This window comes from Amyelois transitella, chromosome 16 (assembly GCF_032362555.1).
Source record: "Amyelois transitella isolate CPQ chromosome 16, ilAmyTran1.1, whole genome shotgun sequence".
NCBI classification, from domain to species: domain Eukaryota; kingdom Metazoa; phylum Arthropoda; class Insecta; order Lepidoptera; family Pyralidae; genus Amyelois; species Amyelois transitella.
Window position 1 is genome coordinate 5,029,228 of NC_083519.1, and position 27,050 is coordinate 5,056,277.

At 34.7% G+C, this 27,050-nt stretch overlaps 3 protein-coding genes across 3 annotated transcripts in view; all 3 read right to left on the minus strand.

The window, feature by feature from the left end:
• Positions 1-480, minus strand: part of LOC106129671 (uncharacterized) — a 52,263-nt gene extending 51,783 nt beyond the window's left edge. Inside the window, exon 1 of the mRNA XM_060948591.1 lies at positions 367-480. Within this exon, the coding sequence (XP_060804574.1) occupies positions 367-458 (92 nt within the window). The 5' untranslated portion in view covers positions 459-480. The remainder of the gene's footprint in view (positions 1-366) is intronic.
• Positions 481-1,694: 1,214 nt separating this feature from the next.
• LOC106129710 (uncharacterized) lies at positions 1,695-12,417 on the minus strand. Its single transcript, XM_013328363.2, has 13 exons — positions 12,114-12,417; positions 11,365-11,610; positions 9,952-11,027; positions 8,962-9,076; positions 7,899-8,081; positions 7,376-7,584; positions 6,923-7,089; positions 6,193-6,299; positions 5,590-5,700; positions 5,022-5,110; positions 3,840-3,924; positions 3,422-3,551; positions 1,695-2,716 (listed from the first exon to the last, which is right to left on the minus strand). Exons 1-13 carry the CDS (start codon positions 12,275-12,277, stop codon positions 2,690-2,692), a joined length of 2,709 nt encoding a protein of 902 aa, XP_013183817.2. The 5' UTR covers positions 12,278-12,417; the 3' UTR covers positions 1,695-2,689.
• A 2,257-nt stretch (positions 12,418-14,674) lies between these two features.
• The window catches only part of LOC106129686 (RNA polymerase II elongation factor ELL), a 49,901-nt gene continuing 37,525 nt past the window's right edge, over positions 14,675-27,050 (minus strand). Inside the window, exons 12-14 of the mRNA XM_013328325.2 lie at positions 26,389-26,560; positions 25,813-25,950; positions 14,675-22,279 (exon numbers count right to left, since the gene is read on the minus strand). Coding sequence (XP_013183779.2) covers positions 22,232-22,279; positions 25,813-25,950; positions 26,389-26,560 — 358 coding nt within the window. The 3' untranslated portion in view covers positions 14,675-22,231. The remainder of the gene's footprint in view (positions 22,280-25,812; positions 25,951-26,388; positions 26,561-27,050) is intronic.

The window sequence follows — 27,050 nt, forward strand, 5'->3', positions numbered from 1 at the left end:
TAAACTTGAGTTTTTTTTTCACTATTAAAATCTCAATTCTATCATTAAAACAAAAAGTCGTACTAATTTTTTAATAGATTCACGGGATATATATATATATATTTTATAAGTATAGCTTGCTTGATGATACCAATACTACTTAAGAGTACCTATTAATTATCCTTAATTTTTTACGGGCATTGTAAGTAATTATTTACCGGCATAGAAAAACAGCAACACCTACTAGTAAGTAGCAGTTAGTAATTTTGGCATTGGAATAGATACATATTTTGAGAAACGGATGTTTTACGTCAACAAATATATCTAAACAACACTTTTGATATTATTAAGTCAAAAAAAATCCCGAAACCAAATACTATAACTCACCTTCTCAAAGGCGTATCGCTCTCCGAAGACGAGCTACTAGATGAACTATTCAGTTTACATTCCTGGCAACTAGCACTTTTCCTCACAAGCATACTTAACACTTAAACTTTTTTTTCTCTACCTATAACAAAAACGCACGTGGGTTTCAAACCTTTGCACTTTGTAATTTTGTATTCATAGCGTAACAGCACAGAATAGCGAACATGACAAAATTCAGAGCATAACTAAGAAGACGCAAGAAGCCACTTGAATTTTGTCACTAACAATCTAATTTTACACACGTTCGACCGCGCCGTTTCATTGGGATGAGTCAATTAGATCACACAGCAATCACAAAACGTTTTCGGTGTCTTCGAGACGCTAAACAGCGTGTTTTGAGTAGACTTCCCAGATAAAATATTGTACAATCTATGATTCACGACACCAAGGTTGGTTAAGATCGTAAATTTTGAAATTGTTTACTTCTAGGAGGACTAGTGATTTAGTTTATAATGTTTCTCGTTTATATTGTAAACAAGCTCTTGGCCGCAGCTTCACTCAAGTAAATAATCTCTTATTGAAAAAAACGTAAAATAAGAAATATGTACTTTGTAACAACCATAACCACCTTAGTGTCACAGCAGTAAAGCGCTTGTGAAAATTTGCAAGCTATCTAAGGAACCAATAGTTTGGTCCTTCGGTAGCAGACAGGACAAATTATTCTCTGCTTTGATTTCCGCAGATTGATTGAATGAAAGCTGCTGACCACGCAAAGATTAAATCATAAAGCGGAGGTGGTCAATCTGAATCTACGTATGATGCACAGGTCGAAACTTCAAATCCTACCGTGGTCATACCAATGACTCTTTTCTGAATTATATAGCTATGTATCAGTAGTTACTTTAATTACTCAAGCATCGTACGAGTATGAGGAAAACTCAATGTGGTCCAATTTGGGGAAAGTTGAAGCCTGGGGTCAGTCTGACCACGAAGCTGGTAATCCAGCTTCGAATAGTGGTCGGTGGTCGAATCGAAAGTGTCTGGTTTTAAAAATTCTTGATACGCATATGACGGCACAGGTACAAATCCCATCTCGCTCATGTTATAATTACTATTTTTTTGAGTTATGTTATAGTTTTAGTGCTTATCGTTATTCTTACGGCGAGGGATCGTGAAGAAACCTGCACCTTGATCCAAAAAATTTCGTCGCAGCCTAGTATAACATTTTAACTTGTCAATCAATGGTACCGAACCATCGTACTAACATTGGGGGCCGCTGACTATAGTACTCCTATTAATGAGTAGCTGTCATCTAATTTAGAAGGGAGGATGAAAATGAAAACCAAGAGTTTAAATGTAAAATGTTTATTTTATATTTAACATACAGTTATGCCGTTACACCATACACCTACGAATATAATGGAAGTACAAACTTCAGTTTAAAGTTACATAATCTAAAAACAACAATTAACCATAGCTAAAACAATTCCTTCTAATTAAAATTCAATATGAACACTTAGAAGTATTTCCAAGAGTAAAATGGACTCTTATTTACGCACTGAATTTTAAAATAAAATACTGAAGTAGATATTCACACAACTTTTTTTTCAAATATTATTTTCAATTATCAAGAATAAAGTTAAATAGCCAAATAGCTGAACGTGGCCATTCAGTCTTTTCAAGACTGTTGGCTCTGTCTACCCCGCAAGGGATATAGACGTGACCATATGTATGTATGTATGTATGTATCAAGAATAAATCATAGAACTATGACATAAAAATTTTATAAGTTTTTATGAATTTCGGACTAAATAAGGCATATGTATACGATCTTTATAGATCAAATGATCCCTTCATCGCTCATCAAAATGGACACGAACCCTAATTTTGAAGAGCGTTTCGATTTGTTTTAATTCTATGTCCCTTTTGAAGAGCGTTATAATTATGCTTTTGATTATCTAGTCCATAAAATATTTCATAACTTTTCGTTCTTTGGTGTATGAAAATAATATTGGAATACTTATGTTAATCCGTAATCTGCACGCAGTAGACGTCCTACAGCTGAAATTATGACATAAATTCGCCTAAACTTGCCACTAGTTAAAAACTTGTTGAACATTATCTTACTACTATGTTACAAATGGACCTAATTACTATCATAATATTATTACAAATAAGCAGCCTTCATACAAAAAATTTACAATACAATGAGTATTGAAAATGTCCCAGTTTTACAGCGGGGTATTTAAAATAAGTGATTTTTATTCCCTATGAAGAATAACAATCACATTTTTGCGAGATTAAGCTACTAATGTCCTTTTAAATTAAATTACTGACACTTTTCCTAATAGTATGGCCGTCTCGGATTATTCTGAAACAATACAAAAAAATGGTTACAAAAATTGCCAAACAAATAAAGCAATATTGAAATATAATGTCTACTTTGTCGAATGCCAAGAGATTCCAAGAGACTAATTAAACTCGCTTACTCTTAAAGTTCTGGTTATCTGTAAAAATGTCCCTCTTGTAATTTTTTTTTTGTTTTTTTTAATAAAAAATTTAAACTAATACAATTTACTTGTCAAATACATTTTATACGCAATGGGCTAGTTATTAATACTTGAATCTCAATTCATTCAAAGAAGAAATAGTATCTAATGTTTATGTTCCGACATGAAATTTTGTAAATTTTCGAACGTGAATAAGACTTTCATCATTCCGTTGGTTAAATACTCTATGATTCTACTAGTGATATACCTAGTTCCATTGGTTTCTCAAAGTTTTAAATACAGAGGGCCGAACTCGTCAAATTTTGAAGGTACAAATTTCAAATGTATTAAAAAGGGAGGTGTTAGGAGTACCCGTAATCATCGAATGTGCATGAAAAGAGTAATAATTGTGGAGGAAGCGGGCGAGCTCTGTAAGGATCGTAGCAAGTGGAAATTCATAGTCTCCGTCTACCCCATTGGGAAACAGGCGTAACGGTATGATAATACATGATTGTGAATTTGCTGTAATTTACTGCGGTGGTTAAGGTAATAAAGGGTTATTATGTATTTATATAGTCATGTCTCACCAATGGGTTAGGTCTGAATCTGTACGCCAGCATCATGCGTTTCCTGTAAGCGTCGAACTCGTCATCGTCAGGAGCCACCACGTCTGAAGTGGACGCCCCCAGGCCTAGATTAGCTACTGGTTGGTTAGCTCTGGAAAAAAAAACGCGTATTTTATAAACCGACCAATCAGCGGAGTCGAATTAAATGTTTCGACCAATCAACGGACAGTCGTCGAAAGAATTTTAGGTGAATTTTCAATTAATGAAATTCCTTAATTTTAAACCCCGATAAGGATAAACACGGCGTTATCATTGTATATTGATGTTGTTATAAGACCTTGGCAGCGGCTAAGATTAATATATTAATAATATTCTTAAATATGCTTTAATTCTTAATATACATATATGAATTGGTGATAGTAGAGAAAACAAAACTTACTTATTTATTGGTTCAACAATACCGGTGCCCTCAGCTCCAAGACCCTGGCCTTCGTTCCAACCCAACTTCTGCAGCATTTTGAAACCTAAAACAATCAAATCAAAGAATAAATATAAGATTTTGATCTGATTTTTCATCGCTACTAGACCAGCATAAAAGCTTTTACTAGATGATTTTGCCATTATAAGATATCCATTAAAAAGAAATGTGTGTGTGTGGTCTTTTCGGTGATGGTGGAACCACACGTCTCTATTATTACATAAAATAAAAAAACTGATAATCTTGGTAAAAAAGTACAAATATTTGCTGCTTTCGCCGTATCGAACCCAATACCCACTACTGAGCGGATTAACATGACGTATCATCGCTGTGGATGCCGTCAATCAGTCTCGAGTCTAGACATAATTATCAGACGAAAGACATGTCTCATTGGCAACATATCAAAAGATCTTAACTGTGTAAACAGTAAGTCACAAAAGTGAAACACGATGCTTCACTTCCGTCCGAAATAATTCATCAATCGTGGTAAACAGAGCATATAGACACATGACACAAAAGGCTATGCCTGGATGGATTAAGAAATATAAAAAAAATACAGTCAAATAATTTGACGACATACTTAAATCTTTGCTCTTAAATTATAACAGGTAATATACCTATTTCTGAGCTATGACTAGCTAAACAGAAAGCAGACAATCATTGCAAGCTTTTCAATTTATCTTTGAAATGATTATATATTGCAAATTTCAATTTTATTAATTATTTTAAAAAAAGTTTTCGATTTCATTATGGTGAAATACAATTATTCGTGCTATGTATTTCAGTCAAGGCTTCGCCCGTGTATGTTTAATCACTTTTGCAATGGGCTTTGCTCCAAAGAATTTTGTCATGAAGCCAACGGTTACCTATTACTTCTGATCATCGACAGGGAAACCATCTTGTATACCCTTGAACCGATCTTATTACTAATTATAGAACTTATCTTTTATAAACTTATCTTTTATAAACACATCTTTTATAAACTTATCTTTTATAAACTGTGCAATGGAATGCCGCGTCAAGCTGTATGGTTTAATGATTAAATTGAGATTTAAATAGAATCAGGTTGCTAGCTCATCGCTTAAAAGAAAATTGATGTTAATTAACTTTAATATAAAGGTTGCACTTGATAATGTGACGTACCAACATTGTCCTCCTTCAGTTTGAACTCTTTATAGTCGCTCAAATCTGGTTCCTTTCCGCTTTTCACCGCAGAATACTTTTCCATGAATCTGTAAAACAATACATTCACATGACAAACATTGAACAGTTTTTTTTTAAACTATACCTATATATTTTGTGACATATGGAAAAGAAATTAAATATAGTCTCTTTCACGTCAATATAAAAGTATTGGAAGAAATACCTATGCAGTTTAATTTAATGTTACATCCATTATACAATTTGGCTTAAATCTGAGTGCTAACTGATGTTCTTACGGAAAAAAATAGGAGTAAACCTGCACATTGAGGCATAGGTATGTGTAACCATGATAAATGGTTGCGCAGGTCAAACAGGAGTCTCTTCATGTAAAAACTTGACCTACCCAACACTGTATCACAGTCACACTCTCCTCCAGAAAGGAGGATACAGCCGGGACTAACGCTAGAAGAAAAAAGAAGATAAAAAAACGAATAGACTATCTATTTCCACTTGCCAATCCTGAAGATTCCTGCATACTCAAAAAGTTAATATAAGATATTAAAATTACTTTTTAAGCTCTTCAGGCGGTAAGAAGTCACCGATGTGATGTTTGCCGGCCGCCTGTTTGGTGAGCTCTGTGGCCCAACGTTCTGTGGCTGTCATCTCTTTAGCACGTAACCTGCAACAATATATTATATATTAATAGTTTTAGTATTAGTTTATTTAGTATATTAATCTTTACAAAGCTGATGACCAAACTTGTAATTGAACAGATTTTAAGCAAACGGTCTTTGAGCGAAAGGATCGATTGACTGATTATTTGAATCGGAATTAATGAAGAAAACTACAAAACTTTTTTAAAATAGACCAGTAGAACCTTATTTCATTAACATTTGATGTAAAGAGTACCCAAAATTATTCGTTTCTTCATTTCCCATATTAATACTCAAAACAAAGTACTTTGTTTTACCTCAGATAATCAACTTTATTCATACAGAATATCGAAAAATTCCGTCTAACAGTTTAGCCATGAATACGTATTAAACAGACTTTCAACTTAATAATATAAGTATGGACCATCTATCTATTACTTGAAATGTATTGTAACAATATATAACTTATGTTCCCTATACATATATATTACTTGAAATGTATTGAAACAATATATTACTTATGTTCCCAGGTCCCCTCGGCGGTATCCTCGTCGCTGTCATACTCGTACTTGTGTTTGCCGGCGTGAGCCAATCTCTCCACCTCTTGGCGTTTCTTCAGCATGTCCTGAAAATTATAATTTACGAGATTTAAACTCTTGTTACTTTTCACCGTCGAATAAATCATTGGTATCTAAGAAAGAACGTCCTTGCCTGTTTGGCCCCTAAAAAATATTTTTTCGAAATGCGACTAACAAACGGTAAATGGCAAAGTGCATGTAGTTATGTTCTTACTTAAGTAGTAGTAAGCTTAATTCTTCAAAATACATTAAGATGATATAGATAGATATGAAGATGTTTTTTAATAATATGTTTTAAGACACAACATACTTCTACACTGCAAAGGATAAATATGTAATTATTTAATGATGATAATTACTTTAATAGACCTTTATTTTTTATTAAACACGTTCACCAACCTGTGCCGTGTGGCTCCCGGCACCAATACAAAAAAGAATAGGACCACTCCATGTCTTTCCCATGGATGTCGTAAAAGGCGACTAAGGGATAGGCTTACAAACTTGGGATTCTTTTTTAGGCGATGGGCTAGCAACCTGTCACTAGTTGAATCTCAATTCTATCGTTAAGCCAAATAGCTGAACGTGGCCATTCAGTCTTTTCAAGACTGTTGGCTCTGTCTACCCCGCAAGGGATATAGACGTGACCGAATGTATGTATGTATGTACCAACCTGATACAAAAGATTGAGTTTAAAGTTGTCTTCGCACTTCTTCCAGTCCTCAGGGCTCAGATTGGTTGTACCGTAGTTGGTCATAGCGTACTGCATCAACGCATGGTTATTGCGGTTCACTGTGGTCAGTTTAAGACCATCCTCATCTATTTTAGCTAGTTGAACACCTGGAAAACATAATTAAGTTTTTTTTTAAACAATATAATCTATTTTTAAATAATCTCCCCTCAGTAGTTAATCTTAGCTATATTTGAAGTTTTTAGTAACTTTTAATTTCATTATAGTAATATCTAATATAACAAGGCATAATTAGGTGTGGTGGGGATGCATTGGTAACTCTAGTTTTTACGGTTGATATCAAAAGCGGGATCGTCGCCCCATAGTCTGAGCTATTTATGTTGCTCTCAAGTTACTTGCATCCATAGTCATATCATGTCTTAAATCTTTACTAACCTGGTGTAATTGCAGGTGGTGGTGGCGGCGGTGCCAATACCAGTCCAGGTGGTTTGATATCAGCGGGCGGATCGTCTCCCCATCTGGACTTCTTCTTGCGTCTCCTCTCTCTCTTCACTTCCGGTTCCTCATCGCTCTGGGAGCTTGCCTGCTCACGCTTTACGCCGTGCATACTCCAGCTCGGCTGGCTTTTTGAATCGCTACTGTAGCTGAAATCGATAGTATGATGGTTAAATGTATGTTTCATACGGATCTCTTTCACAAAAAGAAAAAAATAATATTTATTTTTTAATATATGCGTCACATATGCAACCCTAGCTCCTACAGAGGTGAGGATGTAACTGGGGATATTACAAGTATTCAAAATGCATTCTTGTGTCTCTAAAAGATAATAATTATAAGGAACATAAAATATTTTCTTTTGATTTCTGCTACAAATATAAAAGCTTCCCTTTGCGTGTGAACTTTGTTCTCTGATCATCATATATAGGAGTAACATTATTAGGTACCTATTATTACTTACCTATGACTCTTCTCTTCTTTAAAATAAGGTCTGCTGTCGCTGCTATCGTCATCCTCCAATGAGAACTCAGGTTCATACTTGTCTTCCGGTTTCACTACAGGTTTCCTTTCTCCTTCTACCCTCATCTTCTGCACTAACTCCCTAAACGCCTTATATTCATTGGAGTTCGTATTATGTAGAAACCTGCAAGGACATTACTTTAACAATATTAAAAGTATTACGGGAATAATAGCAAAGGATTAATGGGTCCATAACTTGATCTCACAAAAGAATTGAAAAAAGCGGTCCTTACATTCATCTTTTGTCAACAAAATATCCCTTTTATTTACTTGAATAAAATAGAAATAAGAGTGTCAGATATATTTTTGTATGTAAGATGAATAGGGACGGCGCAATAACCAATCTTTTGAGTCGAGTTATAGCAATCTGAAACCGTAGTGGAATAATGTTAGGGTTCACATAGTAAGTGTATATCAAACACGTTTCCGCACTGTAGAACGAGTACAAACTGGAAGATAATGTCGTTATTACGATAAGCTAGATAATTTTATCATTTTGCGCTGACAATGAATTACAATTTGTAAATTGTCGTAAATGCTTATGACTGATTGAAATCATATTAAGTATACAAAAAAGTAACTCTATTACTTCCTTTTATTTTGTAATCTTTATACATGTATTATTTTTTGCATTATTTTAAATGATTAACCTTGTAAAACTTAATTGACCAACCCACATAAAACTGAACAATTTGTTTGTTACCCGAAAAGTGAGCAAATGCTTCATATATTAATAATTTGAAATTCTAGTGTGCATTTTTTCCATACTCAAAAGGAGACTCCAACAACGAATTATGTAAAATGTACCTACTTAGCGAATAAAACATATTTTTTTAATTATTTTATAACTGCATACACAAAATTTCACTTCATTGCTCAATGAACATTATCATCCAGTTAAATCTACTCCCGACGCTATTCCACTGTAATATATTAAAAAAATAAAATATAAAATGAATACAGCACATATCCTCCTTTTGGAATCAAGGCTACAGTGGCATTACCACATATTTTGGTCTTGTGAGTGTATGGTTTTCAGCACATTTTCCCAATGGTCGCCGTTGGTGGCGACCTCGCTGGCTGCTCGCTGGATTGCCGGCGGGATATCTGGAGATAGAACTGCACAGGACGGGTCAACAATGTGTCTGGCAGCTACGCGGCCCGCCTCATACTAATGAAGCAAGCTGTACCACCAAAGATGTGTTTGAGCAGAGGTAAAAAGGCCACAAATTAGTGACATAATTGATTAATAGATCCTTACAGAAATTGTTATGTTGAAGGCATTTTGAATGAGAACAGTTAAAAATTGTGGATTCAAGATTTTAAATTTTGCAAATTATTTAAGTTTACCAGTGTCTTTGACACTTGTTGCCATAATTATTTAATTTGATATTAATTATGCCTGTTTGCTGAAGGAATAGGTTAAGACTATGGACTTCTATGGTTTTAACTGCTAGTAAATCATCGAATTGGCTTGAATGTAAGGATAACTAGCCATTTATTTCCCAGTGAAAATAATTATAACATCTTTTGTGGTAAAGCTGTGTGGTATTTAATAAAGCCCTGTGATAAATTATTATTTTAATTACTACTATCTACTTATTATAATTACATAATGAGTAACTTCTCTCAATAGCAACAAATAATAAAGGAAAAGTTTAGATTCATATATATCACTTTATGCATTATATTTAATTAAAAAATATCTTATAAAAGATTACATGATTGTGAAAACTAATTATCAAAGGGCTTAAAGGTGAGAGCTGCACAGTGTAAGGCTTTTTCAATATTTTAGGTTTTCATGACTTTAGTTAGTAATTCATATTCTATCACATTGAAGCAATGTATCAATCAAAGTTTAAGTTGTAGGAAACATATTTTTATTTTATTTATTTATTTCTCTTTATGTCCTCATTCACTGTCAAACTTTCACCTAAATAATTTCATCTTTAAAATAAAACATTAAAAATTTATGTAATTCAAACAGTTTTTACCTTGTGAAGAATTTGATGGTACAGGAATGGCTCCCGGGTCCATGTCTTTAGGTTTCGGAATATTGTTTAGGGGAAGAGGCATTGGAGGTGCAATGTTTTGAAGTTTCATTGGCTCAGGGGGCTGTATATTCCCAGCATCTAATGGCTTCGGTTCAGGAATTGAGTGGAGTGACATATTGTTTGAATTGGGAGGCATAAAAGGCATATTGGGCCTATTCTCGTTGGGACCATTTGGACCAAAGTTGGGTCCATTAGGACCAAAAGGCGGACGAGGTCCCATAAAAGGCATATTACAGTTGTTATTTGGCATCATGGAATTTGGAGGGCCCATCATAGGCGAGTTTGGGAAAGGCGGCCTAAAGAATGGAGGACCATTTGGCCCTGGCCCGGACATATTAGGCCCACCTGGGCCGCACATGTTCGGAGGCATGGGACCCGGGCCGCAAGGCCCACCAGGACCATTGGGACCCATGAAATTAGGGGGCATTGGAAAATTTGGTGGACCCATAAACGGCGGCATTGGACCAGGTCCCATATTAGGTCTAGGGCCTATGTGGGAACCAGGACCCATAGGTCTAGGTCCCATATGACCAGGGCCCATTGGCCCCGGTCCCATGGGTCCAGGTCCCATTGGTCCAGAACCCAATTGACTTGGGCCCATCGGACCAGGGCCCATTGGGCCAGGACCCATTGGACCCGGCCCCATATGCCCAGGTCCCATTGGACCAGGGCCCATCGGTCCAGATCCCATGGGCCCCATAGGTCCGGATCCTATGGGGCCCATAGGCCCTGATCCCATAGGTCCCATTTGACCTGGTCCCATAGGTCCAGGTCCCATCATGGGCGGCATCATCACACTAGGTGGAGGTTCTGAATTGGAATCAGCATCTTCAGAGTTTTCTCCCTGCCATTGTTGGCCAGAGTCTGAATTCTGATCTTCAGGAGGGCAAATTGGAATTTGCATAAGAGGTGGTATGATTTTGTTATCAACTGATTTCCTTCTATCCTCAACTACAGGTGTCATGGGACTATGGGGTCGGTTTCTGCTTCTTTCCCCCCATCTATGATGTCTATTCCTGAAGACAGAAAATACCATTAATTTGCTGTTATTGAGATACTGTATAAATCAATAGATAGTAACAAGTTCAAGAGTACTGATAAAGTATCAATGGTTTCTAAAGGACTTATGATAGATTTCTTTAATTAACGTTTTTAGTTAACAAGTATCTTCTCTTTACTATCTTTTAAGTTAGGGAACCTGTTTTTAGATATAGAGAAGAAAAGACCTGTCATGTGTGTACATAACCTTGTAGTCATCAGCATCTCTTGCCCTGTACATCATAGAAGGCAGTAACAGTTTTTTTTTTTAGAATAAAGAGAATGCTCTTTTTGTCAGATTAAAAATGTTGATACCTGTTACCCCTATCTCCAGAACGTCTCCTATCATCATTGTGATCAGAATGTCCTTCATCATACCGATCTTGAGCTACATCTTCTGACTTAACTTTCAGATCCCGTTTCTTGCCCTCAGCAGCCACTTTCTCTGTACCCTGTTCTTCAGAATTCTCCTTTTTTTGTTTCTCCAAAAGGGCTTTAAATTGACTCATGAAGCTTCCATCATTTGAAAAAATATTTCCTTTATCATCTTGAGTCTTTGGACTGCAGAAATTTAAATTTTATAAAATGTTAAATATTATACATGAAACTTAAATAAAATCCAATACCTATTAATGTGGTTATTTTATATTCTATAAACAAACTAAAATACAAAGAATTCAATATCATACATGTACATACACATGTGCGTATAATCATGTATACATATTTAAATGCCTTCCAGATGTAACTGAAAAATACCGCTCATTTGGTAGTGGACTCTTGAGAATAATTATATAAATTCCGGTCAAAAAATGCATCTTTTATCCCAATAAAATGATAAAGAAATGTGTTGTATGTATGTATATGGTCAACAATGCTGTGCACCTTTTTAACCAAATGTTAGGCAAAACTAGTCTGCCCAGTATTTAGGTAGTAGGTATGGCATTAGATTATCTGGTAATGGCAACCACACTTGAATCCTACCTACTCTGACCCGGGGATATGTCAACATTCCGAAGTGGAAATGATGAGTTAGTTTAAGTTCGGGATCATAAAAGACTTACTTGGAAAGCTTAGCTTGGGCGGCAAGTGCAGCCGCCTGCTTTTGAGCCTCCAGTTTTGCTTGGATTTCCATTTTCTTCTTTTCTATAATTTGTTCTTGCTTTGACATTTGCGCCCATCTTGTGCTCAAAGCAGATTTGTTTTTATTATCTTTAAAATGAATCATTTTGTACTCTGTAAGATGTCAATATATTCTTTATTTACAGTTAAAGACAAACAGTACCTATATTTCTTCTTATTTCTGAATATAGGTTTTCAATATCTAGCGTTTTTCCGAACACAGCCAAAGCAAAGCAAGTGATAATATCTGACGCCGCCATTGTGTCAGATATCTGTCAGGTTGTTTTTGTCAGTGTCAGTCATTTAGGAATGTGAAAAAAAAATCGATTATGGAAAAAATCGATTAAAAATCGATTTTTTTTAAGTAAAAATCGATTTTTTACGTGATTTTTTTAAAATTAATAATCGATTAAAAATCGATTTTTATAATCATACAATAAATGCACTCCGACATTACGTTTTTGTCTTCTGGCTTGGAGCCCGGAACGCAAACTGCCAAAGAATACTATCATAGCTCCATAATATTACATTAACGCCATCTGTGCATTCTTTCTGTGCTCTTAAAACAGTTTAGATGATTAATTTACTTTATAGACGGCCTCTGTGGCGCAGCGGTAGTACGCTTGTCTGTGACACCTGAGGTCCCGGGTTCGAATCCCGGTCAGGGCATGATGAGAAAAGAACTTTTTCTGATTGGCTTGGGTCTTGGATGTTTATCTATATAAGTATTTATTAAAAAATTATAGTATCGTTGAGTTAGCATCTCGTCACACAAGTCTCGAACTTACTTCGAGGCAAACTCAATCTGTGTAATTTGTCTCGTATACATTTATATTTATTTATTTAATCAAACATTCTCTTGATGGAATTAGTCGATGAACAGTATTTTACCGACATTCGGTTGATATTTTATTCATTATTCGTTGCTGAAACTTCATTTTTCAAACTTGATTGTTAAAAACTTTAATTTGTGTTGATTATATAAGAACTTACTGTTTCTATTGTTTATTTTTAATGAATAAATCTATTGATATAATTTATATGGTGTTTATTTAGAAATAAATTGAAAAATTTGGAAAAATCTATCAATATAATAAAATCAATTATTTTCTTAAGAAAAATCGATTATTTGTTAATCGATTTTTCATACTTAAAAAATAAATCGATTATATAAAAATCGATTTTTTATCAGCAATGTCACATCCCTACAGTCATTGTCGGACGTCAATTTGTTTGACAGTTATTTTTTATTTGGTAAGAATCATGTCGCCGGCAAAAGCCAACAACCGTATTGCCTTTTTATACATTTTAGAATAATTGCTGACGGAGTTCTGACAAGATTCCGATAGCACTCACTCCATGCCCATCGCTGCCCTACCTCCAATAATCCCTTGGGTAACCTATACTAGCCACGGTGATAGCACCGCCGGGAATATGCCATGGTGATAATCATAGGATTATCACCATGGCATATTCCCGGCGCGATCATTATCACCATGACATTTCGTCCAGACTGCAATTGGAAGGGGCCCGGAGAACGAACAAGGCGACAATCATAATTAAATTTGTATCACGGCTTCAAGGAATTTTGAAGTAAACGGTATAAGTCCAATCTCTTTGCATGGCTCATTAAAGTTATTGCACTTCCTTTAAACAGCAAACCCTACTACATACGCGAGTAAAAATGGAGAATAGCCAGTAAATTTTCTCTTTGATACAAGTACCTATATCTTTCGACACTAGAAAACTGGCTGTTCCCTAAGCAATAACATTGTTATTGCGAAATTAAGTTTCTTTGTTACCTCTTTACAGCTAAGCTGCTAAACCGATCTTCATAAAATTTGTAAACATAAAGTGTGGAGTACCTACTGAGAATAACATAGGGTAGTTTAGTTTAATATGTTCTGATATGATTATTTCCTAATCAGTCCAAACACAGTTCCGTTACATTTTTGACTTTTCTCTAAGTTATTTCATTATTTTCTATATGTAAGTAGATATACCATAACCCTGTTATATACATACTGTCTCGGCCTGTAGAACTACCGGCACACTTAATTCTGGCTCAGTTTGAGACTTCGCTTCGTGGAAACTACCAGAAAACGTAGGCTTAATATTCCTATTTATAAATACTAATCATTCCTGTTCTAGGTTCTAGCCAACCACAAATAGTTGCGCATAGCCTTCCATGTAGATAACTCGTGTAGTTTCTTTTAAATTTGTCCAGTAGTTATTATTTACTAGTGAATTAAATTTTACTGCAATTCCATGAAAATTTGTTCAGTAGTTTTGCGTAAAAGAGTTACAAAAAAAACACACATTCGTAAGGGTTTGGATTTCTATGGCTGGACTTGAGTTTTAGTTGCGGTATAGGCTCTCCATTGCCAAGTTTTTTTTTATTCTAGCATTTCTATGTTCTAGATTTCAGTTTCAAATTTGCTTAACCCATTGTACAATCTGTAAGGTTTTTGGGTAAATATATTGCAAAATAAAACAATGAACATAATTGCGTATTATCTTTTTTATATTTTTTTCATCAGTTTAAATGGAAAATACAATTTCTTTATTATAAGTTGTCATTTATTTATTGTAAACAAATATATTATAAAAGATTTACATATAACTATCAAAACAAAATATTCACAAATGGCAGACTAACTAAACAATTACTTAGTTGTTTCTTCAAGCATGCAATTGCATCGTTTTGAGCTACTACAAAAGAGGAGAAAGTTTGGCACTGATCCCATAGTTCAAATTAAAATGAAGATGGCATAAATGCACGTTGCAGCAGCTATCTGTCCTTATGATATTGAGTTAGTCTGTTCAGCCAGATTTTGAATAGGTACCTTTTATAACGATACTCTTCACAACCTCTCTTCAGCTCATGTCTATTGCATGATGTAATACTGACTGTTCCTATTATAATTTTAATGCAGACGACTCGCGTCCACTCATACCAAAGCTTGCACGATAAAGGGCAACGCCAAAGAGAGCTTTCCTTTGACTATTGATTCAGTGGTAACTTGACAGTCATATATCTAATCTGCTGCCTCATTTTAATCCAAATTCAAATCGACTTATTATAAAAAAACAACAAACTGGCGCCTTCCTAACAATACAAATTCCATTGAATGGATAAAATCAACTCAATTTAAACATTCAAACAAATCCTATTCAAATTAAAAAGTACCTCTTCTAATGTCTGCATTACCCTGCCTCAACAAAATCATACTATACATTGACAGATGACAAACAAAAATAAAGCAATGGAAGAGGACATGAGCAAAAGAAATCACAAAATAAACATTAACTAGATTTTATTTGACACCGTGTAAGGCTGCTTAAACTTTAACTAGTGTGCTTTGTGTTCACAAAAAGAACAATGAAAATATAATTTTCGAGTAGCAAACATGCTAATCCTTTCCACTGTCTCATTTATACCAAAAAGAAAAGTATAATTCATAAATTGTACCTATACTTTGTTTATATCCTATTTTTTTTTACATTTTAATAATTTAATAACAACCAGTACTTGGTCGAGAAATTTATATCCATTTTTTTTTGTGTTTTATATTTTGATGAAATATTAAAAGCTAATTAACGTGAGCCGATGTCAGAAATTCATAGCTAGTTGTCGTTCGCTCGAACGGGCCGTCAGCGAGGCCGAATCGAGCTCATATAACATATCTATACATACATAATAACACTATCGCATCGTCTATACATCTTGACTCATCATAATGCACTGATATTTCGAGGGGCACAAGGAATATCGCAGCATTGTTTCACAGCGCTGTAGCGCGAAACCGCGGCCGCGCGCCCGCACCGACATTCAAAGTATATTCAATTTAAATCCCCTTTCTCATTCAAGTATACAAATAAAAATAAACTACGGTTACATCCCTTAACATGTCTAAATTTCTAATTCGTACTCTATTTACATTGACATAATACATAATATTCAAATTGTTCGGCGAAACGACAGTCTTGGTAGTACGATGTCAAGACCGGTCGCGCGGCGCGGCCATTATCAATGATTACTTTACAGCAATTTACAATAACATTTGATCAGAATACAAACTGAAATCTATAAATCTAAAAATTAAAATAAGGTAAGAATCATTACGCCCGATTTACGCCGCTATAATATCAGCTAGATGTCAAGTAATATATAACATGTTTGCACATGACAAAAAGCCACATCGTGATAACATATTTGATTTAAATAAAATAGGCCAAATTCATTGTTTAGATTAAAACACGGGGTTAACACAACCAGACTGATGTCCATTTAAGTTGGCAAACATAACATATAAACAAGCTCAGTGGCGAGTTTGTCATGACGCAAAAAACAATATATGTATTTGGGAATTAGTACACCTAATATATCACTAACTAGGGTTTAAGAAAAGATGATGCCACTAGATTCTAAATATCGTCTATGCTGTACAATGGACTATGATATTTTATTGAGATATTTTTCCTTTGTATAAACATGACAAAATACAAATATTTATGTCCAAACATCCTAATGACTTATTCGGTAACAATCGAGCAACATTTGACATTTTACTCCCTTTGTGACAGTTTATCATGATACCATTTTACATGTTGAATATTGGTTACTTTATAAAAGGGACAATTGGTCTGGAAATTGTAAATAGGTATATCAATTCGACTGCACTTATTATTGACCATTCCTCCCTACATAAGGATATGCCTGTAAAAATATACTTCAATATTTCCTTACACTATTCATGTAATAGGTGCATCAATGAACAGTGCTAAATCAACGTTTCTGACAAATGGAATGCATCATTCACAATATCCCACTTTAACAACTCCCGATAACATAAGAAATTAATATCTCCTCCATAGAAAACAACCGCTTATAATTCAGTAACATACAAACGTTACTAAATATTATTACAATAAAACAATTGAATGTGCTTATACTAGTGGTAACAATAACATTTTAACTGTTTGATCCTATCAAATGGTGTATAAAATATGATAGCAGAAAGTTGAGATACGAATACGATATGCGTGTAAGTAAGGGACAAGCGAATTATTAGTAAAATATGTACAATTTTGTATTACTATCATTATTAAGGGCATTGACGTCAACATGGTTAAGCCAAATAGACGCACGTGGACTGTCAGTTTCGGCGTTCGTTGTAAGATAATTGCCACAAGTAATGTGTTCTAGTCGATTATACGTAAATGAGTAACCCTGTCATTGCAACGACAGTCAAATAAATATAGAAATAAATAATGCAAAGAAAATTTTAATCATCTAATATCATGACAATAATATTGAGCATTACAATGAGTAAAAAGCAATATAACCATAAAATTTTATCCATGAACAAGCAAAGGGCACTTACTATTGAATTGACCAAATAACTTGACATTTAATGAAATATGTATACGGTTTTACGTATACTTACACAAAAACAATTGACCATTATAATGAAAGAAATTAGTAACGTCGCTATGACTTATAATTGACAAAAAATAACCGAAACAACAGTATGAATTACAAGGTTCGAAGACCTATGCACATGTTCAAGTATTATTTAACACTAACTACGTACGCATTTTATAACAAAGAAATACATATTACGTAGAACAAACGAATGATGTTCGAATTACAATTATCTATCCGGACGATTCCGCCTACCAAAGTTGATGTTCATAATTGCAATAGGACAAAATGGACTTGCATTATGACTTAGATTTTTGAAATTTAAGAAATAAAATCACTTAACGCTAAATGATTTCAAATATATGGACGTTAATAATAGGACAAAACACGCAGACGGCTTATACATTTGGGCCAAAAACTAAGGAATTATGATTGCTTGTACAAGTTTTTTTAAAATCGTTAATTCATTCTCGGCCTGGGCGAAATAAAACAATAGAAATCTATTGTCTATTTCAAACAGGCCGTGAATGCTGTACGAATGATTTAACCAATCCTAAATAACTATTTATTGTGGAAGGGGGTATTATGCATAGTTTAGCAATAAGGATAAAAAATGTGTGGCCCATATGTAGATAACATTATTATTAAAATTTATTGTGATTTGGAGGGTATTCTGAAGTGGAGCAGAATATTTTCTTACTACTAGTGGATGTTTGACACTGGCCGGTTTTAGCAAATTTTCAAGACGATTATCGCGTTAAGATAATAATGTTTGATCCTGACATTTTCGCTGGCGCCGGGCTCAGTCGTGCTATCGCCGTATACTTTCAGTGTTGGGCATCAGTCTATTATATTGTTCAATCTATTGTCAAACGTGGCATTAAGTTATTTTTTTTTTAATTGCCCAAGGTATTACAGGTTTAAAAAACCATTTAACTTATATATTGATTAAAACGACAACATATTCCAACTAAAAAACAATTACGGTTTCATTAGTTAATTCCCGTTTGCACACAGTAATAATTACGGATTGATTGTTGAGTCTTAGCTTTCGCATTTTTGCCCAACACTGCTTAGTTTGCCGATTAAGTGATATATGGGCATCCAAAGCACAAAGACAGTGGCGCCATCTTATCTGACAAACTAAATTTGTGACACACGCAAGTTACGTTTAAAGCCTCTACGATATTTACAAAGATCTATTCACGGCAATTACACGACATAGCCAAATCACGGGATAAATAATTATTATTTTAAATAATTATGAAAATATTACACTACCCATAACAAAATTTAACAAGAATGTAATAAAACTTTTTTCTTTAAGATACTACTATGTACAAAAAACATGCAAGCTGGGCAAGATTTAAAATAAAATGAACGTCCAACATGGATGGATTGTTTAGAAGCAAAAGGGACGATATTAATACTTATATCATTATATATATAAAAATGGCGTTTATAATGCGTTTTTAAATCATATAAATTGACTTCAGAATTGAGGTTCTGAATTTGAATATTAACACGTTCGATTCGATAGTTAAATGAAAGTAAATTCGGCAATGAATACAAGCAAATTTTTGGACAACAATAACATGAGACGGCAATACTTTTCGAATGGAATAAAACGTGGACGAACAAATATCAACTACTGGACTATTATATATTTGATAATTTAATTTTAAATAGTATTTACATTTTAAATGAACCGGACTAAAAGTAATTGCATCTTGCGCGATACGCTGTGATCGGGAATGTATTTACAATACGCAAAGGTGATTTAAAAGATTACATTTGGTGCGAGTTATTCAAAATTCATAAATACGTTATAATTTATTAATATGTTATCACACCGCGCTTCCCACAGTAGCATCGCGCAAGAAGTAAGCCTAATAGGAAGGATTGATCATCGCAAACACGACGGAGTATAGATGCGTTTATCATTTAAAATTTTATAAACTAGACGACCTTGCTTGTTTTTCCCATTGTTCAAAATCCCAATTAATTATTCCTGAATTTCCGCTCCTTACCGTTCATCGGAACAGGATTTATTTAAAAAAATGAACAATGATTATACAACCATATTATAATAACAAGTAGTAGACTGATTTCTTCTAAATCGACACTCAAATAGCATAATTATCAATTTATGCTAAGACAACTATTTATTGCTTTAACAAATTTGTTTGAAAATTATACTAAATTATTATCAAGCTGTAGATAAATATAAATCTTGGACCATTTAATAGTTAAAACCACTTTGGGAAAATAGTATCAACATTTTGTGACAAGTAGTAGGGATTTTTCGGGACGATGGAATTAAAATATCGCGAGAAATAAAAACAAGAACTTGGTCGTAGGAAAGCAAGCAATATACATATACCTAGCAAGATGTTTAGTGTTGTAGATTATAGTAAATTTTAAAGTGGGCCTTCAAATCCCAGTTATATCTTCCAGCTTTAAGCTTTACAAGGAACTATTGTCAAGCCTTAAATAATTTTACTAATGAACTTACAAAAATAATATTTTCACTAATAGCAGCGTTCAGGTAACAAAATAACATGGGTGTCGAAAGTGTCAAGTGTGTCAAATATAGTCAGGTATTCAAATACTATTCTCATAATCAAAGCTGTAATATATTAAAAATAGAAGTTAAAAGTTTGACAATACCTTGAAGCATGTTAACGTTTACTAAAAATAATGGAAGAACAAAATGTTATAAGTGCGAAATACAGAATGAACCTTTATTATCGGTTTTAACTATCGCGTTGCCAAATTGGCAGGCTGCCTTTGCAACAAACTAGCTGTATAAAAATAACACCCTGTTTCAAGTTCACTGTCGATTCATATCGGAATCATAAGGAGTATCGCTCGTAATCAGTATCAATAATTACATTACAAATGAATGTAACTATGGAAACGATTGAATGCTGTAAAAAGACGACCTCGCTCGAAATGGGCGTGTATTTTCATATTTGTTCAAGTAAATGTTAATGTACAGTGAGGTGCACTGAAATCCGACCTTTCTACTTCTCACTGTACACGGACACTATAAAAACGGGACATATTTAAACACGTCACATAACTGAGTCATGTCACAATTTGCTTATGACACCCAATCGGGGATGATATGTGGCATTGAGTGATTTGCGTTATGACGTAATTTTTTAACACTTAAATACAAATGAGATGGCAATAACAAATATATTAAACTTCAATTTTTAAATCTACTCGTTTTGGAAATATGCATAATAAGAATGCAAGATGTATATCGGTTTGATAGGTAATTCATCATTAATTTGTGTAATTAACAGCCAATTAGATAATTTTTATATAAAAGTGACAAAGCGAAACCTTGATTTAAATGAAATTTGATATTAGCTGTCAATACTCATTTGACATTAGTATACAAAAATTACGCTATGAGTAATGATTTTGCTATATTTCCACGTATCTAGACGATTCTATAACCTAGCGTGTCTTAAAACGGAAAAATTCATACAAAAAGGCCAATATATTGCTGTCACTATTCGGGAGACATTATAAGCTATACATGTAATTTGCAGCAAAAGAACTGCATCAAAATGGTCAGAACTGTTTTGCACAGCCTCTTTAGATCCCTACGATAAATATAAATCTCTGATTGAAAGGCATACGTGAAGGCAGTTTGAATAGGAATCACTACGCAACGACTGTTTGTTTTACTATTTATTCATACTTTGCATATAAACGCTAAACTATGCGAACATATTAATGTCAAATTAAGCGACTGTCACTTTGTATATTTCGACACAGTACAAGCTTAATGTGCCATTAATTTTCAAGTTCGAACAGTATACATTACAGTAACTTGATCACCTGATAAATGTACACCTTTCAAAAAATCGGTGAAAAATTGTAGCCAATTCATTGTATAAAACTAATTCCTATTATCTATTATTAACGTTTGGGAATATTAACCAATAGCGCTGTATTTAGACGCTAAGCATACGGCCCGTGTGTTTTTGTGAAAATTATTTTGAATAAAGAAGCGAGCAAGTGAGCAACAAGTAAAAAAAAAAAACACTTTTCAAACAAATTGTTATACTACTAAGATGAAAAAATTGATCTGCATGTTATCCAATAATGTAATGCAGCATATCACATTATGGTATTTTATTAGTAATACATGTCAACAATTCATATTTCTTGCAACTTTTCTTTCCATTCCATTGGCCTATTGAACTCCAACAGCATAAAAATATTACACAAAATTTGATCCCTCACGATACGAAATTTTATCACCCGTATTCATCAATTCGTTGTAGTTTAAGAGCGAATTAAGAAATAAGGCTTAAAATCCCGAAAACTCGTCTACGGTCTTAAATTTTTATTCTACTGGTGAAAGTAAACAGAAATTACTAATATTGTACATGTCTTATCTTCCACCTCTTCACCACAAAAGTTAACCGAAGAGATGAAGATATCACGCCGCCTCATTCAAAACAAAAAGAAAAACTAGACCACGGGCCGTACGAAAGACCTAATAACAATCTATAAACATACAATATAACAATTTGCCTGCCGTTGCGTAGCTACCGAGCGGCGTGTTTCCGTGGCTCACGAGCCGCGGCCGGTGTGGCGGCTCGTGTGTCAGTACGCCTGCGTAGTGGCAGACGTGTGTTCCGGTTTTAGAGTGCGCTGGAACAAAAAAAAATCATTTATTTTCTTCCAATAATGGTTAAAATAATACATATAATAACGCCCATATCCCTTGCGGGGTAGACATAGCTAAAAGTCTTCAAAAGATTGAATGACCACGTTCAGCTATTTGGCTTAATGATAGAATTGAGATTCAAATAGTGACAGGTTGCTGGCCCATCGCCTAAAAATAGTGTCCGACCGAAGGTCTATTTTTGGCCGAAGCCGAAGCCGAAGCCGATTAATCGGCTATCGCCACAACCTTCGGCCGAAGCCGAAGCCGAAGCCGAAGGTTTATATTCTCTCAGCACTCAGTAATTAATTTTGTTCAATATTGTCTACAAGCTACAATTAATATTAAAATAATTTCAAAACCTCAATATTGAAGGTTTATATATTGACTGTTTCATATAGAAGTTGATGATATATCAAAGAGGTGGTTGGTTTAGAGATAAACTAGCTGTTGCCCGCGACTTCGTCCGCGTAAATTTCGAGTTGAATTTTAATCATACAGTCAGATACAGACAGACAAAAAATGTAAAAAAAAAAATTCTCTATCCGTTTCAGTCAAAATATTAAATGTACAGAAAAAATATTTTTACCGTTTTATTATATGTAGTATTTTGATTTTCAGTTTTTTTACATAAAATACTAAAACAATACAAAAAAAATATATTTTTAATAATAAAAAATATCTTGTAATTGTTGGGATTCGAACTTGGACCGCCAACTTCACAGTCTCACGGGCTAACCACTGGACCATCGAAGCCGTTGCGTTGGTGTCGAAATTAAAGTAGACTACATACATATGGTCACGTCTTTATCCCTTGCGGGGTAGACAGAGCCAACAGACTTGAAAAGACTGAATGGCCACGTTCAGCTATTTGACTTAATGATAGAATTGAGATTCAAAAAGTGAAGTCGCCTAAAAAAGAATCCCAAGTTTGTAAGCCCATCCCTTAGTCGCCTTTCACTTATATTTATATGTTATAGGTATAATGTCGTCGTATAATGATAAATGACTTTGAATTTTTAATTTCGTAACTTATTTGCCGGCATACTGATGCCTTGAGTTCATTCAAATGTCGATAACTTTTTTTTTTGTAAACCGATTTTGATGAAACAAACTTTTAATGTTATTCTGAGTTAAAACAAAGCAATTGGTGAAAGTTTGAAGTAAATCGGTTTAGTACTTTCGGAGATAATCGTGATCATACATACAGACAGACAGACAAGAAATTAAAAAAAAATATTTTTGCTTTCTATTATTCATTCTAAGTGTCCCTCTATCCATTTCAGTCGAAAATACTAAATGTACAGACAAAATATTTTTACTGTTTTATTATACATACATACATACATAAACTCACGCCTCTTTCCCGGAGGGGTAGGCAGAGACTACCTCTTTCCACTTGCCACGATCCCTGCATACTTCCTTTGCTTCATCTATTATATGTATAGATAAAAGTTTGTGATTTACCTACTGGTAAAAATAATGATTTGATTTCTTACAAAAACACTCGTTTAAATACACGTACGGACTTGTTTTGATGCATGCAATCAGCAATGTGATATTTTGACAGTGACTCCGCCGCCTCATGACTTTCGTAACAGTTCGTTCAATCTCGATGCGCTCGGACCTTCGGCGAAACCTTCGGCTTCGGCCGGATTTTGGGCCGAAGCCGAATGTTTCGCCGAAGGTGGATTTTTTGGCCGAAGGTGGCCGAAGCCGAAGCCGAAGCCGAAGCTTCGGTCGGACACTACCTAAAAATAAGAATCCCAAGTTTGTAAGCCTATCCCTTAGTCGCCTTTTACGACATCCATGGGAAAGAGATGGAGTGGTCCTATTCTTTTTTGGTATTGGTGCCGGGAACCACACGGTACCAATAATCGTTCAAATCGAAAACGAAAATAATACATACATACATATAATAACGCCTATATCCCTTGCGGGGTAGGCATAGGCAAAAGTCTTGAAAAGACTGATAGGCCACATTCAGCTGTTTGGCTCAATGATACAATTGAGATTCAAATAGTGACAGGTTCTATTTGAACCTCAGTTGCTAGCCGTTCGCCTAAAAGAAGAATCCTAAGTTTATAAGCCTATCTCTTATTTGCATTTTACGACTTCCATTGAATGAGATCGAGTGGCCATTTTTATTGATGCCGGGTCCTAATCTAATCAGATACTGAACTTACTAATGTACCTGTTTAAAATTAAAACACAGATATGAAATAAGCAAGGGTGTACTAAATAAAAGGTATCTACTACTATGTAGGTACCAGCCCCGACTTCGGACTGGAAGAATTTATCCTTATAAACCTTCCTCTTGAATCACACTATCTATTTAAAAACTGCATCAAAATCCATTGTAAGGTTTTAAAGATCTAAGCATACATACAGACATAGGGCGGAAAGCGACTTTGCTCTATGTAGTGATTCGAAATAATTACCAGTTCAGGTACAGTATTACCTATTTATATACCTATTAGCTAGAACCATACTTACGGGTATATTTCCATAGTCCTTTATATGCGTTACAGACTTGAAAATACAATTTCAATTATTAAAATTACAGTGTTATTGTTGAATAAATCCTTTTTAACGTATGGGCCAAGGTATGTTATGTTGCTAATAATGTGTGAAATAATGGTAAAAATTGCAACAACAATTGATTGTAAATTTTAAAGCATTTGTTGGTACGTCAGAGATGTCGTGAGTCTATTGGATTCCTAATTTGAGGACGAATAAGCCGTTGCATTGATTGAAAGGGCATATAAATGATGCAACAGAATGTAGTGACATTGTTTAGATAATGCAAAAATATCAATGATCATATCACATATTGTATAGATTTCACAAGCCCGTTAGATAATAAGTCTTGATATCGATATGGTATTGAGATCGTGGTCTTTAGTTTTCTATTTTACTCCATTTTTCACACCACGTTTTTTTTACAATTTACTATCAGACTAACATAATAAGCAACGTACCCCTTTTTCTTTCTATGTTGGTAACCTGCATTATATCTATGCAAAATTGCATGACGGTTTTGACGTGAAAGACGAACAAACAAACACACAACACATTTTCACATTTATAATACATACATACATAAAATCACGCCTCTTTCCCGGAGGGGTAGGCAGGCAGAGACTTACCTCTTTCCAATTGCCACGATCTCAGCATACTCCCTTCGCTTCATCCACATTCATAACTCTCTCCATGCAAGCTCGGCGGTTTCGGGTACTTTAAACCTGACCCTTTACCAGGACGTTTTTAATTTGATCAAGATACCAGTACATACATACATACATATAATCACGTCTATATCCCTTGCGGGGTAGACAGAGCCAACAGTCTTATAAAGACTGATAGGCCACGTTCAGCTATTTGGCTTTAAGATAGAATTGAGATTCAAATAGTGACAGGTTGCTGGCCCATCGCCTAAAAAAGAATCTCAAGTATGTAAGCCTGTAAGCCTACCAGAGGTAATTACAGATACCAGTATGAATTAGTTCAAAAGACTCACCAGATCGTCATACTGCTGCACCATCTGTTTGATGTGCGCGAGTTTGCGCGTGAGATACTCCACACGCCGCCGCTCGTGCTGGTACAGGGTGTCGTTGTTGATCCGTCTGTATTCCTCATGTATGCGTTGCTCTATGCTCTGAAATATTATAAAAAAAACATTATAAAGAGTTTAATATGCACATACACACGATATGGATATCTAGGAGAGTAGACAGATACTACTATAATTTCATGTGCAATCCTTGTACATTCCATTTGCCTGACTCATTCATTGATATATTCTTCATTGATTTTAACCCTTTTAACGTTTCCAGAATTAATTATACCCATGAAGATTGATATTGAAGATAAAGGTATGTTTTAAACAGATTTTCTCGCTTTCAATATTAAGGATTCATATATTTTCTCCTTATAGTTGCAGCGTGATGTTATATAGCCTAAAGCCTATCTCGGTATATCGATTTTTTCAATTCGAACCAGTAAGTCCTGAGATTAGAGCGTTCAAACAAGCAAACAAACAAACAAACTCTTCAGCTTTATAATATTAGTACATATAGCTAACAGTATAACCCACATGATGGTCGGGCGAGTGCGGCTGGGCGCGCCTCAGCTGCTGCTCGAGGCGCGTGAACAGCGCGGCCACCGCCGCCACGCGCTCGTACAGCGAGCGGTACTCCTTGTACAGCGACGTGAACTCGTTCTTGTACGCGCGCCGCGTCTGCGAGCTGGTGACTGGAGGGTATTGTCTGCGGATTGTGACAAAAATCTAATTAGGTTCAACTCATTTTCAGCTAATTTATTGTTAAATCCCCCTTTGTGTAGCCTTTTTGCATGTACCTAATTTAATTTATGATCTCAGTCATAGATTTTGAAGAGTTCAAGAACACGGAACTTTGGAAAAATGAAGTAGCCTCCTCTTAATGGGACACTTAAGCTATTTCTAATATGTTAGCATGTTCCGAATTGAACCCTAAACCGTTATACCTTATAATAAGCGGGAAGTCAATCAAAACGCCGAGAAAACGAATGAAATTTGTAAAAAAAAGAGAAAACAAAACACTAGATAGGTAAATACAGAGACCTCTAAACAGAGAGAATCGACCCCGTGACCTCCAGTCATAACATACATTGATGTTAAAGTAATGATAATGGATATAACCATTACAATATAATTGTTGTGTAATTAAGATTTTTTCGTACAATGACGTGCGTAAACTACGATAACAAAAACAATTA

What these genes read in the sequence shown, in the direction of transcription:
- LOC106129710 (XM_013328363.2), bottom strand. Translation starts at nt 12,277, where the DNA reads ATGATTCATTTTAAAGATAATAAAAACAAATCTGCTTTGAGCACAAGA. An exon ending in TCTGGAGATAGGGGTAACAG is followed by an intron (nt 11,028 to 11,364) that starts GTATCAACATTT and finishes TTCTGTCTTCAG; the next exon opens with GAATAGACATCATAGATGGG. An exon ending in GAGGGGACCTGGGAACATAA is followed by an intron (nt 5,701 to 6,192) that starts GTAATATATTGT and finishes ATATTGTTGCAG; the next exon opens with GTTACGTGCTAAAGAGATGA.